This window comes from Parasteatoda tepidariorum, chromosome 4 (genome assembly GCF_982258835.1).
Source record: "Parasteatoda tepidariorum strain Cologne lab strain chromosome 4, Ptep-v5.0, whole genome shotgun sequence".
NCBI classification, from domain to species: Eukaryota; Metazoa; Arthropoda; class Arachnida; order Araneae; family Theridiidae; genus Parasteatoda; species Parasteatoda tepidariorum.
Window position 1 is genome coordinate 69848747 of NC_141758.1, and position 13497 is coordinate 69862243.

The window sequence follows — 13497 nt, forward strand, 5'->3', positions numbered from 1 at the left end:
GAAAATGTATGTAGCATGATAGTGTACTGCTAAATTTTGCTCTATTCTTGCTTTCCAGATTTCTTTTATGGTTAAGATTTATAAAATAAATAGTAAATACTAGTTTACAAGATAAAGGTGTATTAATTGCTATCTTTATCCATATTACGAACTTATTATCGGAATTTAGAGACTTCGTTAAATAGAGGTCCGACTGTATTTAATAATACATTTTACTGAAGAATATAGCGTGAGATTTGTTTAAAATATTTTGAAAACAAACATAATGAGCAAAAATTTTTTCTAAAGTTAATTAACAAAAAGTCTTAGATACAAATGAAGTATTTTTCCTCTATTCTTATGTTATTTTAATAAAAAATACAATAAGTGACTGTCAAATTATATTCAGAAGCACACTAAAATGTCAGAGGAACTATTTGCAAGTTCAACTCAGATATATGTGATTCTTCAAAAACTTGACTTTTTTAAATTATTCATTCTTAAAATCCATAAAGGCTCTAAAAAAATTTTCACTTAATCTTTATGCAATACTTGAGAGAAAAATATAGTGGAACTCTTTGTTGCAGATAAACTTACCACAGATGCCAACTACTTGTCCTTACTGTGAACTAGAATTTCCTTCAAACGAAATTGAATATCACATTGTAAGCTGTGGAGCTAGCTTGAAAAAATGCTTTACGTGTGAACGCATGTTTAAATTAAGGAATTTTAACGAACATGAATGTCTAAAAGTAATTATTGTTTTATATTTATTGACAATACAATACAATTTATTTTATTGTAAATACAATTTTAATTTTCCCACAAGGTTTTAAGATTGTAAAAAAAGGAAGAATAAAATATTTTACCTCTTTATATAAATCCATATTGTATTAAAATTTATAAAAATAAGTGAATTGAGAATGCAGAATTTTATTTCATTAAAGCCAATATGTTTCTTGTGAATAAAATCGATTCAAATTTATTTTAATCCTGTATTCTTAGTGCTAAACTAAGAATAAGTCTGCATTAATAAGGCACTAATTCATAAAAGCTAAGTTTTTGCAATGAAAATAATTTGATTTAGATTTATTCTACTTTGTATTTTGTTATCATTCTTAATCTTTCAAACTTCCCATTTTCTTAAAATTTAATAACTTCAAAATGGAAGCCACTTTACACTCTGTTACAAGTTAGGAAAAAAATTATTATCCCTATGGAGAGAGGTTGTTTGCATATAAGTGCTCGCCAAATGAATGATCTCCCATCTATATCGTCAACTCTTGAAATGACGCTGCACAGCCTTTTTGCTTACTTTCATATTAATAATTAATAACAGTCATTAACTACAATAATCAGTTAACAATTAATAAAAATTATGTCTAAAATCCTAGCAAATAAGTCTTTTTTCGCATTTTAAGAAAATGGTGAAAGAATAATAAATATTGTTTCCTGCCGACGATTTTCTTCCACAGTAAAACAAAAGTGAAAACTCTTTATCTTGCATTTGATTTGTTAAAAGCATGTCAGCAGAAGACTCAGCATTTTTAGTGGTCCAATCAAATCCAATGGTCTTTCGATGTCATATGACTGTTTCTTTTTCAAGAACGAATGTTCTTATTTATCTAAATATATCGCCAGATGTAGAATTCCAGTAAGACTATGAAACTATAACCTTTTTTAATAATTGTATGTATCATTAAAGATAGCAAGAATTAAATTTCTGCCTGATGTGTTTAACTTTTAAAAGCTGTTATACTGCTTTGAAAGTATATTTGTATAATTTGAAAACAAAATAAAACAGAACTACAATGTCCCATATTCGGAATCGGCAAGCTCGTAAAATAAATTTTTCCGTATAATAGGTCTTTAAGGTAAACAAGCGTCAAAACATCCTTATTCAATACAAATGGATGATAATTAACCTCTATTTCAATCAATCCATCTGGTTTTCGTGGTTGCGCTATTTTTTCAGATTCTTCCAGATTTCCACTTGGTTTTTAAAATTTCGTTATTTTAATCTGCCATCATCTTAAATATGATTATCAAATTCTAAGTCATGAATTTCAGTTAGTAATTGTTTCTAGATTCATTGGATTAACAATGTTTTAGTGAATCTGCTTAGTTTTGTCAATCATTTTTTCATTAGTTTTTGAAACTGATTTTCACTTGGTTTTTAAAACTATATATTGTTTTGCAAACCTAGAATAGCACATTTAGCACTCAATTATTGATAATTCAGCCGCACTCCCTGGTAGATTTACGATCACATTTTTGTCAGTTATTGCTTTGGATTTTCATAGTTTAATGTATTTTTTATCAGGAATGGTTATACAGGAAATTTCGAATGGGATTTCCGCATAGTTTTTAAAGTTTTTATTTAATTTTTTGCATTTCTATCAGTTATTGCTATAGATTTTCACAGTTAGAATAGTTTTTTTTTCTTATCTTACGCGAAAAATTTTGAATCACGCATTTGAGGACTTACTTTTTCAGGCACTTGATTTGTGACAATTTTATTGCTCATGTGGTTTTGTTGATCGCATTTTCAATAGTTTGGGATTTCCACATAGTTTTTAAAATTTTAATTTCATTTTTTATATATTATTACAATCCTCGAATTCCTAATTGCAATTTCGAATAATCACTTTATGGCCTGCTTTTTGCGAGACTCAAGTGAAACAATCCGCAATTTTTTTTCGTGCTTTTGTGAAATGCCAGATTTTGTTTTTGTTTTATCCAAAAAAAAATTTTCTGAAAAGGATAAAGAGTTGTTTATTTTGATTGTAAAAAAGTGTCTAGAAAAAAGACCCTTCCTATATACAGTCGTCCAGATATGGGACTTGATACTGTATATGCAGTTGCGGATGATTACTTAAATTCTATAATGCAATGATCTTTTCTTAACTTACAACGGAGTATAGTTACATTTGTTGAACAGTAAATAAATTTAGTCAGAAACCAGATAAAGTAAAAGAAAAGTTTATAAGATAAAAACATTTATTGTTTAAAAACTTATAAGGAAACACAAACTTACATTAAACATTTTTTCTAGGTTACTATAGTGATTATTTCAGCATAAAATAAGGAATTTCACGTTAGGGACATTCAGCATAACTAACATATCTTTGTCCTCAACATTCAAAAATATGCAAGATTTTTCTCTTTTTTTTTTCAAAAAAAAACAAAGAAAAGGAATGAAAATAGGTTGAATAAGCAAAACACAAACACTTAATGTATTTCAATTTCATGCAATATTCTTCAATTCTAATGTATTTAAATTTTTTTGTCATTTTATTTCAATTCCATGCTAATATTAGAACATTTAAAGAAATTTTCTGTTTTTTTCCCCCACATGAACGAAGCACAATTAAATGCATGCAACATAAGTTTTGAGGTAAATATATATATTTAAGGTTCTGTTACCAGCTCTTAGATTTCCATCTTCACTTTTTTGAACTTAGCTATAATCGTTATCTAAGAGCTAACTTTACAAATTACGCTATTATGTATCAACACTTCAAAAAAAAAGCCATGTTAGGAATTTTCTTTTGCTTCAAAGATAGTTCAAATCAGAAAAAAATGCAAAAAAAATTATGATTGCAGTTTTTCAACTCTCTTAAAGAAAAGGATGATTGCATTTTGAGAGTAGCTATTTAAATTAAAATGTGACACATTATTCATTTTTTTTCTGTTTTAAAATTTATGTTTTAAAGAGTCAGGAACAATGTAATTACATGAACCTTTAGGTAGGTAATGGTAGGTTAACCTTTCTTCATAATAACACTTAAATTTTTTGTTTGCTTTATTAAGTCATTATATTTCTTTTTTAGAATAATTATGAGATCCAAGGCGAAGATTTAACTAAGAATGATCATATTGAGCAAGCCATAGTAAGAGGTTTTCCCATTTTTGAATAGTATTTTTTTTTAAAAAGAAAAAACAATTGTTTGTTTTACATTTAAATTGTCTTTCTTTAATGTGTATTAGTTTTCTTCTCTTATGGTAATTGAAAGCAATATTATTCCTTTACTATTGACAGAAATCTATAAGTAGTACTCATTATGTTAGTTCTACGGAATCAGTTTTATATTTCCTTATATTGGATTGAAAAATTTATGCACTTCAATTATTAACAGGTTTGATTATTAGTTCTTTTATAAATGTTGCCGAAAGGAACTTACACATTGTTATTAAAAAAATCATACAGTGTAATGAAGTTAGATATGTGATCATAACTAAATTCTAAAATCTATATTTTATTCAGCTATTGTTTATTGTGGCATTATTTCTGATATTATTTATTTCATTTGCAGAAAACCAACTGTACAATTTACAGGGTCCATAACGTTTTTAAAAAGTGCTTATTTTTGATTTACGTTTTTTAAAAGCCCTTAAAGGTGCTTTTATTACTCAGGGTTTGTACAAAGTGCTTAATTTTCTATCTTTTGAAAAGAGATTTTTTTCTTTACTGTTTCGATTGTCATTCTAAGTTACGAAAAATGCATGATTTTCATAATTTTCTCTGCAATATTTATCGGAAACTAGTTATTTTACCATGACTATGTAAAGTTTTTGAAAATGTTTTTTCATTTTATCAATTTTATGTTTATAAATGAAGAACTTTAAGCAATAGGAAAAATAATTTTTATTACTGCACAGATCCTAATTATGATTTTCTTTTGAGAAGTGATTAAAAAATTTTTTGAGTGCTTAAAAAGTACTTTAAAGGTGCTTATTTTTTGTTAAAAAATCTGGCTTTGCACCCTGATTTATTAAACCCTTTAATTCTTAAATACACAAGTGGGCGACCTTTGTGCTAAAATACAAACTGAGGTAGTCAAAGTTAAAGAGCACAAAAATATTATTAAAAGCAGACAGCTGTTTCGGATGCTCAAAGGGCAACCTTCATCAGTGCATCAGAAAGAAATGAGAGAAAATAGGGTAAATTTATAGAGAAAGGTGACGTCACAAAGCGATTAGAGCAACGTCCAATAGGAGGGAAGGGTGAAAGGATGACGACGAATGGGAAGCAAGGAACAAAAAAGTGGGGGGGGGGGGGTAGTTAGGTTTAATCATAGATTTCCAAACAGGAGAAATATAAGGAACGCTGGATAGGTCATTGACCAACAGTTTGGAATTTTTGAAAATATTATAGGACTCATAAAAATCTAAATCAAAAATTGAAGAACAATTTTGAATAACTTCTTTAATTCTTATTTTAATAATGTGATTGTTTTCCTCATATTATTTAAGACTCTATTTCCAAATTGCTGAAATTTAAAAAAAAATTTCATTTTTTTCATAGTTATTTAAACTGTTTGTTAACAAAATTTTTCTAAACTGACACACTTAATGTATTTGTAATATATCAATATTTTTTTTAAATCTTGTATTGAACAAATCAAACAATCTTTTAAATTTTCACTTAATGATGAGATTTGAATAAATTGCAAGTTGAACGGATAAAAAACTTTGCTGCTCCTTTAAATAATATATTGACAAAATGCTAATCTGAGTGGTAAAATAAAGAAATACATCGAAAACAAAATATCACTTGTCAAGATTCCGATATCTAAGCTATAAATACGTAAAAGTATGAAATACATAATTTATTATATGTTACCAAATCAGGCAAATTTTTTAACTTCGCTTAAAAGACATGATGAGATATGAATATATAGCAAGTTGAAGGGATAAAAACTTTGTGTGGTCTCTTCACTTAGCTGCTCCCTAAAATAATATGTTGACAAAAGGGTAATCTAAGTGGTAAAATAAAGAAATACATCGGAACTAAATACCCTTTGTCAAATTTTCGATATTTAAGCTATAAGTATTAAATACAGAATTTTATATAAAACCTTAATAACTTCTATCCACTTTTACCCTCTCCTCCAGATTTAAAAATCTCTGGAGGCTCCTTTCTAATCTCTATTGTTGTAAGCTTTAAATTACCTTTTTACCAAATTTGGTACTTTCAGCTGTTTTATCATCAATTCAAGTTATTTCACTTTTTAGAATACACTATTATCTAGTGATAGCTATTATTTTTTAAAATTATAGTGTATTAGTTATCGTTTTCTTTTTAGATTTTCTTTTATTAATAAACTATGTGATTTTTAGGAAATCAAATCTGATGACCGACCTCTTCCTTGTGAATATTGTTTTGAAACATTTCCTTTAAATTGCTTGTCACTTCATATGGAGACTTGTCAAGACCTTAGTGAAAAATGTCAGTTTTGTGATACTTCTGTTAAGTTCAAGGATCGATACAAACACAAAGAAACTTGCATGGTAATTTTTTGATTTTTTATACCAATTTACCACTCATAAAAATTCAAAGTAAAATACACTAATGGTATACAAATGTAATAGACAATAAAAGTTTTAAGTATTTTATTAGTTTCAGTTTTCATTGAAAACATGCTTTTTCTGATTCATGTTTTTATTTTATTTTACATATCAAATTTTCATCTGTATTTATTCGTAAAGCAATGAGTCTCTGTTTTACAATTAAAAGTATTATTAAAAATCAATAGTATTTGTGATTTTACTCAGATAAAATAATAAATATTTTTAACTCTCTACTAATTTTTCTTTTTTTATACATTTTCTCTTTCTTTTCAATTTTTATTAAAATTCGTAAAGCAAAATTCGGTTACATTTAAAGCTACTTTTTTTTGTTCAACTATTTAAGACACAGTTTATTTAATATACTCTTCCCCCCTTCAAATCTAACAGGGCATGTAGCATTTTTCTGCTTCTTTTATTCAGGTTTTGTAAAAAGTGCTTAATTTTCTATCTTTTGAAAAGAGAATCTTTCTTTGCCTTGTCGATTGATGTTCAAAATTACAAAAAAGCACGATTTTCTCAATTTTCACTGCAATATTTATCAGAAACTAGTTATTTTATCATGATTATGTGAAGCTCATGAAAATGTTTTTGAATTTTATTGTTTTTATGTTCATTAATTAAGAACTTTAAGAGATAGAAAAAATAGAAAAAATAATTGTTATTATTCCACAGATCCTAGTTATGAAATTTTTTTTCTTTGCAAAGTGATTAAAAATATCTTTTGAGTGCAGTACTTAAAAGATGCTTAATTTTTGTTGAAAAATCTGCCTACGCACCCTGTCTAAATACAATGATTCATAGATTTTTAGAAACTAATTTAAAGAAAATAATTTAAAAAACAGCTTTTTTTAATTTAATAATTTGTGTATACATAGCTTCATCCTTTAATTGTTATTTGTTAAAGTATTTAAATCTCAACGATATCTCTAACCATGTATTTCATTCCTTATTCCTCACTCTGTTTTTGTCTTTTGTTTGCGTATGTATTTGTCTTAACATTGAAGGAATAAAACTTCATGCAACTGTTTAAATATATTGTTAACAAAATGAACCACTGGTAGTCAAATTTATTTCATGTGAGAATATAAAAGAAAGCCTAAGTTAGAATCAAAAAATAGTTATTTTTAATAATTATCTCATTTGAAAAGTTTTCAGTTATTGATGATTTCTTATAGCATAAAAAATTAGTTTCCAGTTTGGAAAATTAGTCGGCAATCTGTCTTATTTTCTCATCAGATATAACCTCTTAATAATGTGAATAAAAGTTTTCTAGCCAACCCTATTTTTTATTATTTTTAATTTCCCTTAAATGAAACCATGTAATTAAATAATTATCAGAAAACTATCATTTAATCAAAAAGTGATGAATATTAAAAACTGTCTCTGAACCGTATCATTGAATAGGTTTATTTAATATGCATTCTCACTTAAAATATATTATCTTTTTAGATATTTTGTATACTTATCAAACAGGGAAAAATTAATGCACTCATTTTTTATAAAGTTATTTTTAAATTTAAGGAAAATAATCTATTGACAGACAACAGTTGACAAAAACTGTTTTGGTTTACATTTTGTCTTAAACCGGATAATTTTTTGTTTTTTAATTATTTAAACTTGACTATTTTCTTCAGAAACCATGTGATCGACTCACTATGTGCCCTTTCTGCCGTGTGAAATTCCGATCTGAATCTCTTCTTACCCATTTAGAGACTTGTACTGAACGCATTGAAAATTGCAAAAATTGTGATTTACCAGTAATGCTGAGAGATAAAAGAAAACATATGGAATCATGTAAACAGGTGATCAAAGCTGTAATATAATCTCTTAAGAAATGTTAACTGTAACTGTTTCTAATTTTATTTATTTTCTTGTGTACATAAATTTTCAATGATACCAATGATAATAAATTTCACCAAAATTTAATTTTCATCAACTTTTAATCAGATTATTATCTCTGAAACACTGATAATTATCTATTTCAAGGAAGGGTATTTTATGTTAAAGTGTTGTATGAACCCTATTCAGTCCTCTTTGTTAAAGTGTTGTGATAATTTTTAAGTGATTATTTTTAAGAGGTAATTTTTAAAGTGAAACTTTTTATTTAAAGGTAAGATAACAAAATTGATATGTGTAGCTCCAAGGGAATGTCTTTAATTAGCATCCAATAATCCATAAATGAATCCAGCACTATTATCTTCATTATGCATATGCATGTTTATTTACTTTAAATTAATAAATTATATTGTATACTTATAATTTATTAAAATCAGGAAAAAGTGTTTACTCGAAGACAAAGGTCCTATGTTATTTTATTTGCAAGGGATCTAACTCAAACAAGATAATTAAACTAGAATTACAGATATTTGACTCAAAAATTATCAATCATTAAAAATCATATAACTGGGCAGACTTTTGAAAAATTCCTATACTATCAACTGAATATTACAGGGTATTTTTGCTGCTAAAGTGATTTATAATAAATTCAAGAACATATGAGTGCTAAAACTATAAGTTGCACATGCTCTCGTAAATCATATTTATAAAATTAATTGATAAAATTATAATTTATCAGTATTTGTAGCTTAATTGAGGAATATCAAGTTTTAAATTTACGAATATTTTGTGAAATTTTTATTTCAAGTAATTAAAAATAATTCATATTTAGATTTTTTTTAAATTTTGATGCATTTTAAGGAATTTTTGAAATGGCAGGTTTTACTCCCAAGATTTCTGGGGAGGATAAAAAGAACAAGAAATAAAAAGTCCTTAAACAATATGTAATGAAATCTATCACATATTTTTTTAATATGCATTAAAATAATTGCATTGATTTAATTATTATGTAAATTAATTTAATAATTGTAAATGCCATAGAAACATTATTAAAACAACAAATTTGAAAGTAATTTAAATCGTACTGATTTTTCAATTGAGTATTGATTGTTTCAGTTAATTATTTAAGACGAAATATCATGCCAAAAAGAATTATAATTACTGTACTGTGTGTGTGTGCTGTGGTCATAAATATGTTACAGAATCTTTGTTCTTTAGTCTCACACCATCCTGTGTCTTACTTGTTCTAATTCTGTTCCTTGTATTCTACTCCCACCTTGTGATGTAACCATTAAATCTTTTCTTAAGAAATATATTTCTCTTGGTTATATTTAAGGAAAATTTTTTTAAAGTAAAGTAGGTTAGCTTAAAACTTTTTTTAAATACCTAAAGTTGATTTGTAAGTTTAAAAAAATTGGTTAAAACTAACTCTGACCATAAGTATGAAGGCCAGTCATACTTTTACTTTTGGTGTTCTCTAAAGCCAGAGAAGCTACCTATTTCTCTATCTATGTTGTTGACAAAAAGCGTGGAGTCTTGTAGCTCTCAATTATTTCCTGTTATTATTACCAAAAAAAAAGTAAGACAGAGTGCACAGAATAATAATTGGGAACCTGTTTCATTCAACAGAGATATTCAGATGAAACCGGCTCAATTGTATCACTCATTAGTCTAGAGCAGTGTTTCCCAAACGTATGACTTTTGCGTACCCTTTTTAAATTTTTCGTAGCGCTGTGTACCACTAATAAGAAAATGAATTTATTTTTTACTATAAAAAAATTGCACAAAAATTAAAAATCACAACTGGCTGTTGACACCACTAAATGTTAACTGTTAACTTTGCAAAAAATAGCCAATAGAAAAATACGTAATCGTAAGTTTTTATGGCTAGCTTTGTTTTTAAATGAAATTTTTTGAAATTTTCGTTTGTTGCAAGATATTTCGCATAAGAACGCGTACCCCCGCTAAACTGTATTCGTACCCCTGGGGGTACGCGTACCACACTTTGGGAAACACTGGTCTAGAGAAAATGAAAATAAAAGTGAATGAATAATCAAATTATTATTGTACAGTCTTTAAAATGTGTTTTATTTTTTCATTACAAAGTAGCATTCTAATTCAAATAGGAATCTGCCAAAGAAGAATGTGGAATTTGTTCTTTGTTAGTACCCAAAGATGAACTTTCTGAGCACTTTAGTAAATGTGTTGTAGAAAATTCTAATAATCCTTATTCAGAATGTGGAATGTCTACACCTCGGCCTATAGCAAGTATGATTATTTAAAAGTATAATGATTTGATATTGTCTATGCAAAAATACTTTGTTTGAAGAAAAAAAAATTCTATGTTTATTGAGCTAGAAATTGATTATGTGGGACACATTGAGTTGGATTTATTTTTTTCTAATTTTAGATTCATTATATTAAATCAACTTTAAAAATAAATTTCCTATGTTGAGTTAGATATTCATTCTTGTAAATTAACCTTCTTATTTTTAAAGCTTTGTTTTAGTTAGTGAAATTAAAAATAATTAATAAATAATTTTAAGTATGGGTGAATAAAGTTTTCTGCTGCTGCCAACAATGCTACATATTTACACCTTATTTACCTTTTCATTTGCTGAATTCTCTGAACTTACATTATATAAAATCAAGTCATGATAACACTATAAAAAATTTATTTACTTTTGAATTAAAAATAATTAAGAATACAAATATTGAACATTAACAGTTTCTCATTGGTAACAGCTAATGAAGAATAAAGAAATTTTTTTCTGTGAAAATTTTTGGAAGCGAAAACTACACTTCAGGTAATGGTCTGTCTTTACATCTGTTGTTAATTTTTTCTAGCAAATAACTATGCTAGAAATTGAAAGATATTATTTTATATAATTTCGAGTCTAGCCCATATTAAAATAATTATATTAATAGAGTAAAGTAAATTGAAGTTTTCAATTTGTGTTATTGAATACTTTTTCATAATTGTATTGTAATTTTAGGTTGTACAGATGATTCTAAAGTTAAAATGCATACTGAGGGGACAAAAGTAAGTATTTCTTACAATGACACTGTTATTTGTATTTTACATTTTGTTCTAAGCAAACTTTTAATGATAGAGCATTATACCATTCAAGAGCATTAAACCAATTTAGAATTTTTTTAAAAAATTGCAAAGGAAATCTTGTTATTATTTAATTGATAAATTGCATAATTACTTGAGCTTACGATTTATCTTTATCATCTGAGCTTTTTATGCTAGGGAATAAAAAAAAAATTTACATTCAATAATTAATTTAAAAATTGTTAACTGTTAAACATGTCGTAAAAATACCAAGTGTGGACCTTAGCAACATGTTTAAATGCAATATAGTTTACATTTGATGTGCTGAAAGAGACCTTTTAGTTTATGAACGTTAATCAATTTTATTTTATTCAAAATTTTAAATTTGTTTGAAAACTATGAAGTTTTAAGTGGGTTTTTTTTTCATAATTTTTTTTCTACTTATCCATTGTTGTTGGATAATTTATTTATCTCTATTAAAATCTTTATTTTACAAGCTCTAGCTTTAATTTATGTCAAAAGTATATAAAGAAAGGAGATTAGATATTGTCAGTTACGAAACTTAACATTTATATTAAAATTTTTAAAAATATAAACTTATCTAAGTTATGAAATTCCTTGCCAATTTTAACCGTGAAAATGATAATCATATCCTTAACAAGTAAAATTACTTCTTATTTATTTCTTCTTATTAATCGCACATTCTCTGTTCTTAAGTCCTACATTGTTTGCTACCATACTTACGTCTGTAAGCCTCGTGTTGTACTTTTACAGTGGTGCACGAGGAATCTTTTTGTTCTTGAATAAAAACAAAAAAAGTACTGTTGATTATTTTATGTCATGATAATATTTCATTTTCGTATGATTAATATTTTAACAAAATGTTCAACTTTAAATGATAACAATTATACATTTTACTAGAAAAATGAAAAAAAATTTTTGAAAAAAATTTACTTTAAAAAGAAAAAAAAAATATCATTGAATGAGAAGCAGTTACGTTGAGCAATCCAAACAAGTACTGGAACTTCCTAGCAATAAAAGAAAATGTTGAAGGCAACACAAAGTTGAATACATATTTGTTATTAAATATACTGAAATTTATATCAGCCATATCTGAAGTTTTATTTTAAACAGACTATAGATTGTTTAACTTATTTATCTTAATTTTTTCTTAGCTTTAAAATATTTTAGCTAAGCCATATTTTTATTTTTTGTCACTTCTAAAGTTAGATTGAAAAAAAAATCTAAGACTCAGTCTGAAAGTATATACAGTCAATTCGCTATAACTCAAAGTATGATAACTCGAATATTACTATAACTCGATTTTTTTATGAGGTCCCGACCCTTTTATCTTCAATTCCGTGTTAATTATTCTCGATTACTCGAATTTTACTCCCTTTAACTCGATTTTTTTTTTATCTTTTAAAGCAAGAAAAGAAACCTAGGAGCTGATATCTTGCTCCTTCCTTTGAAACACACACGCAATGTCTTTCGCACTCTTCATGGAGAAGCTAAAGCTCTCCCTCTAGAAGTATGTGAACAGTGGTTAAATGAAACGTTACCAAATTTATTTCAAGGATGCAGTTAAAATGATGTTTTCAATATTGATGAATTGGGTTTATTTTTTAAATGTCTTCTAAATAAGACTATGATGTTTAAGGATGAAAACTGCTCAGGGGGGAAAATGAGCAAGGAACGTTTGACTGTCCTAGTTGGAGGACAGTCAAGGAACCTAGAATGACATCAGTTTTATTTGAGGACTATGTAAGAAAATTGGATCGGAAATTCTTCGCTAAAAAAAGAAAAGTGATACTCTTTATGGATAAATGCACAGCACATAGTGATCTACCTAATTTGAAAGCAGTAAACTTGCAATTTCTTCCGCCAAACACAACAGCAAAGTTGCAGCCGATGGACCAGGATATCAGAAAGTGCTTCAAACAGTCTTATCGTAAATGGCTTGTCAGAAAAATGATCTTAAATATTGTAAGCATTTAGAAGATTTGTAATTAATAAGAAATAATTAAATAATCCGACAATATTTTGAAAGTCCAAAACCGAAACTAACTGTAAGTCGAACTTCCAATATGTCGAAGTTTTTCGTCCGTCCTATCAAATTCGAGTTATCGCGAATTCAATGTACTAACTCATGTTCCTTCATGACAGAGTGATTTTATTCCAAAAAATGGCAAAAACATTAATCATTTTGAAATATTCCCTACATGCAACGTGTATTAAAATACAATATGCATACATTAATTTAGAAGATA

General features: G+C 26.8%; 1 protein-coding gene across 9 annotated transcripts in view; it reads left to right on the forward strand.

Annotated features, from left to right (window-relative positions):
* Positions 1–13497, forward strand: part of LOC107451983 (uncharacterized) — a 117299-nt gene that overhangs the window by 48893 nt on the left and 54909 nt on the right. For 3 of the 9 annotated variants that reach the window (XM_087161334.1, XM_087161337.1, XM_087161338.1), the window contains 6 exons: positions 567–731; positions 3813–3872; positions 6103–6273; positions 7968–8135; positions 10296–10437; positions 11166–11212. In XM_087161334.1, coding sequence (XP_087017460.1) covers positions 567–731; positions 3813–3872; positions 6103–6273; positions 7968–8135; positions 10296–10437; positions 11166–11212 — 753 coding nt within the window. The remainder of the gene's footprint in view (positions 1–566; positions 732–3812; positions 3873–6102; positions 6274–7967; positions 8136–10295; positions 10438–11165; positions 11213–13497) is intronic. The other 6 variants (XM_087161336.1, XM_087161341.1, XM_087161335.1 and 3 more) reach the window with 3 other exon arrangements.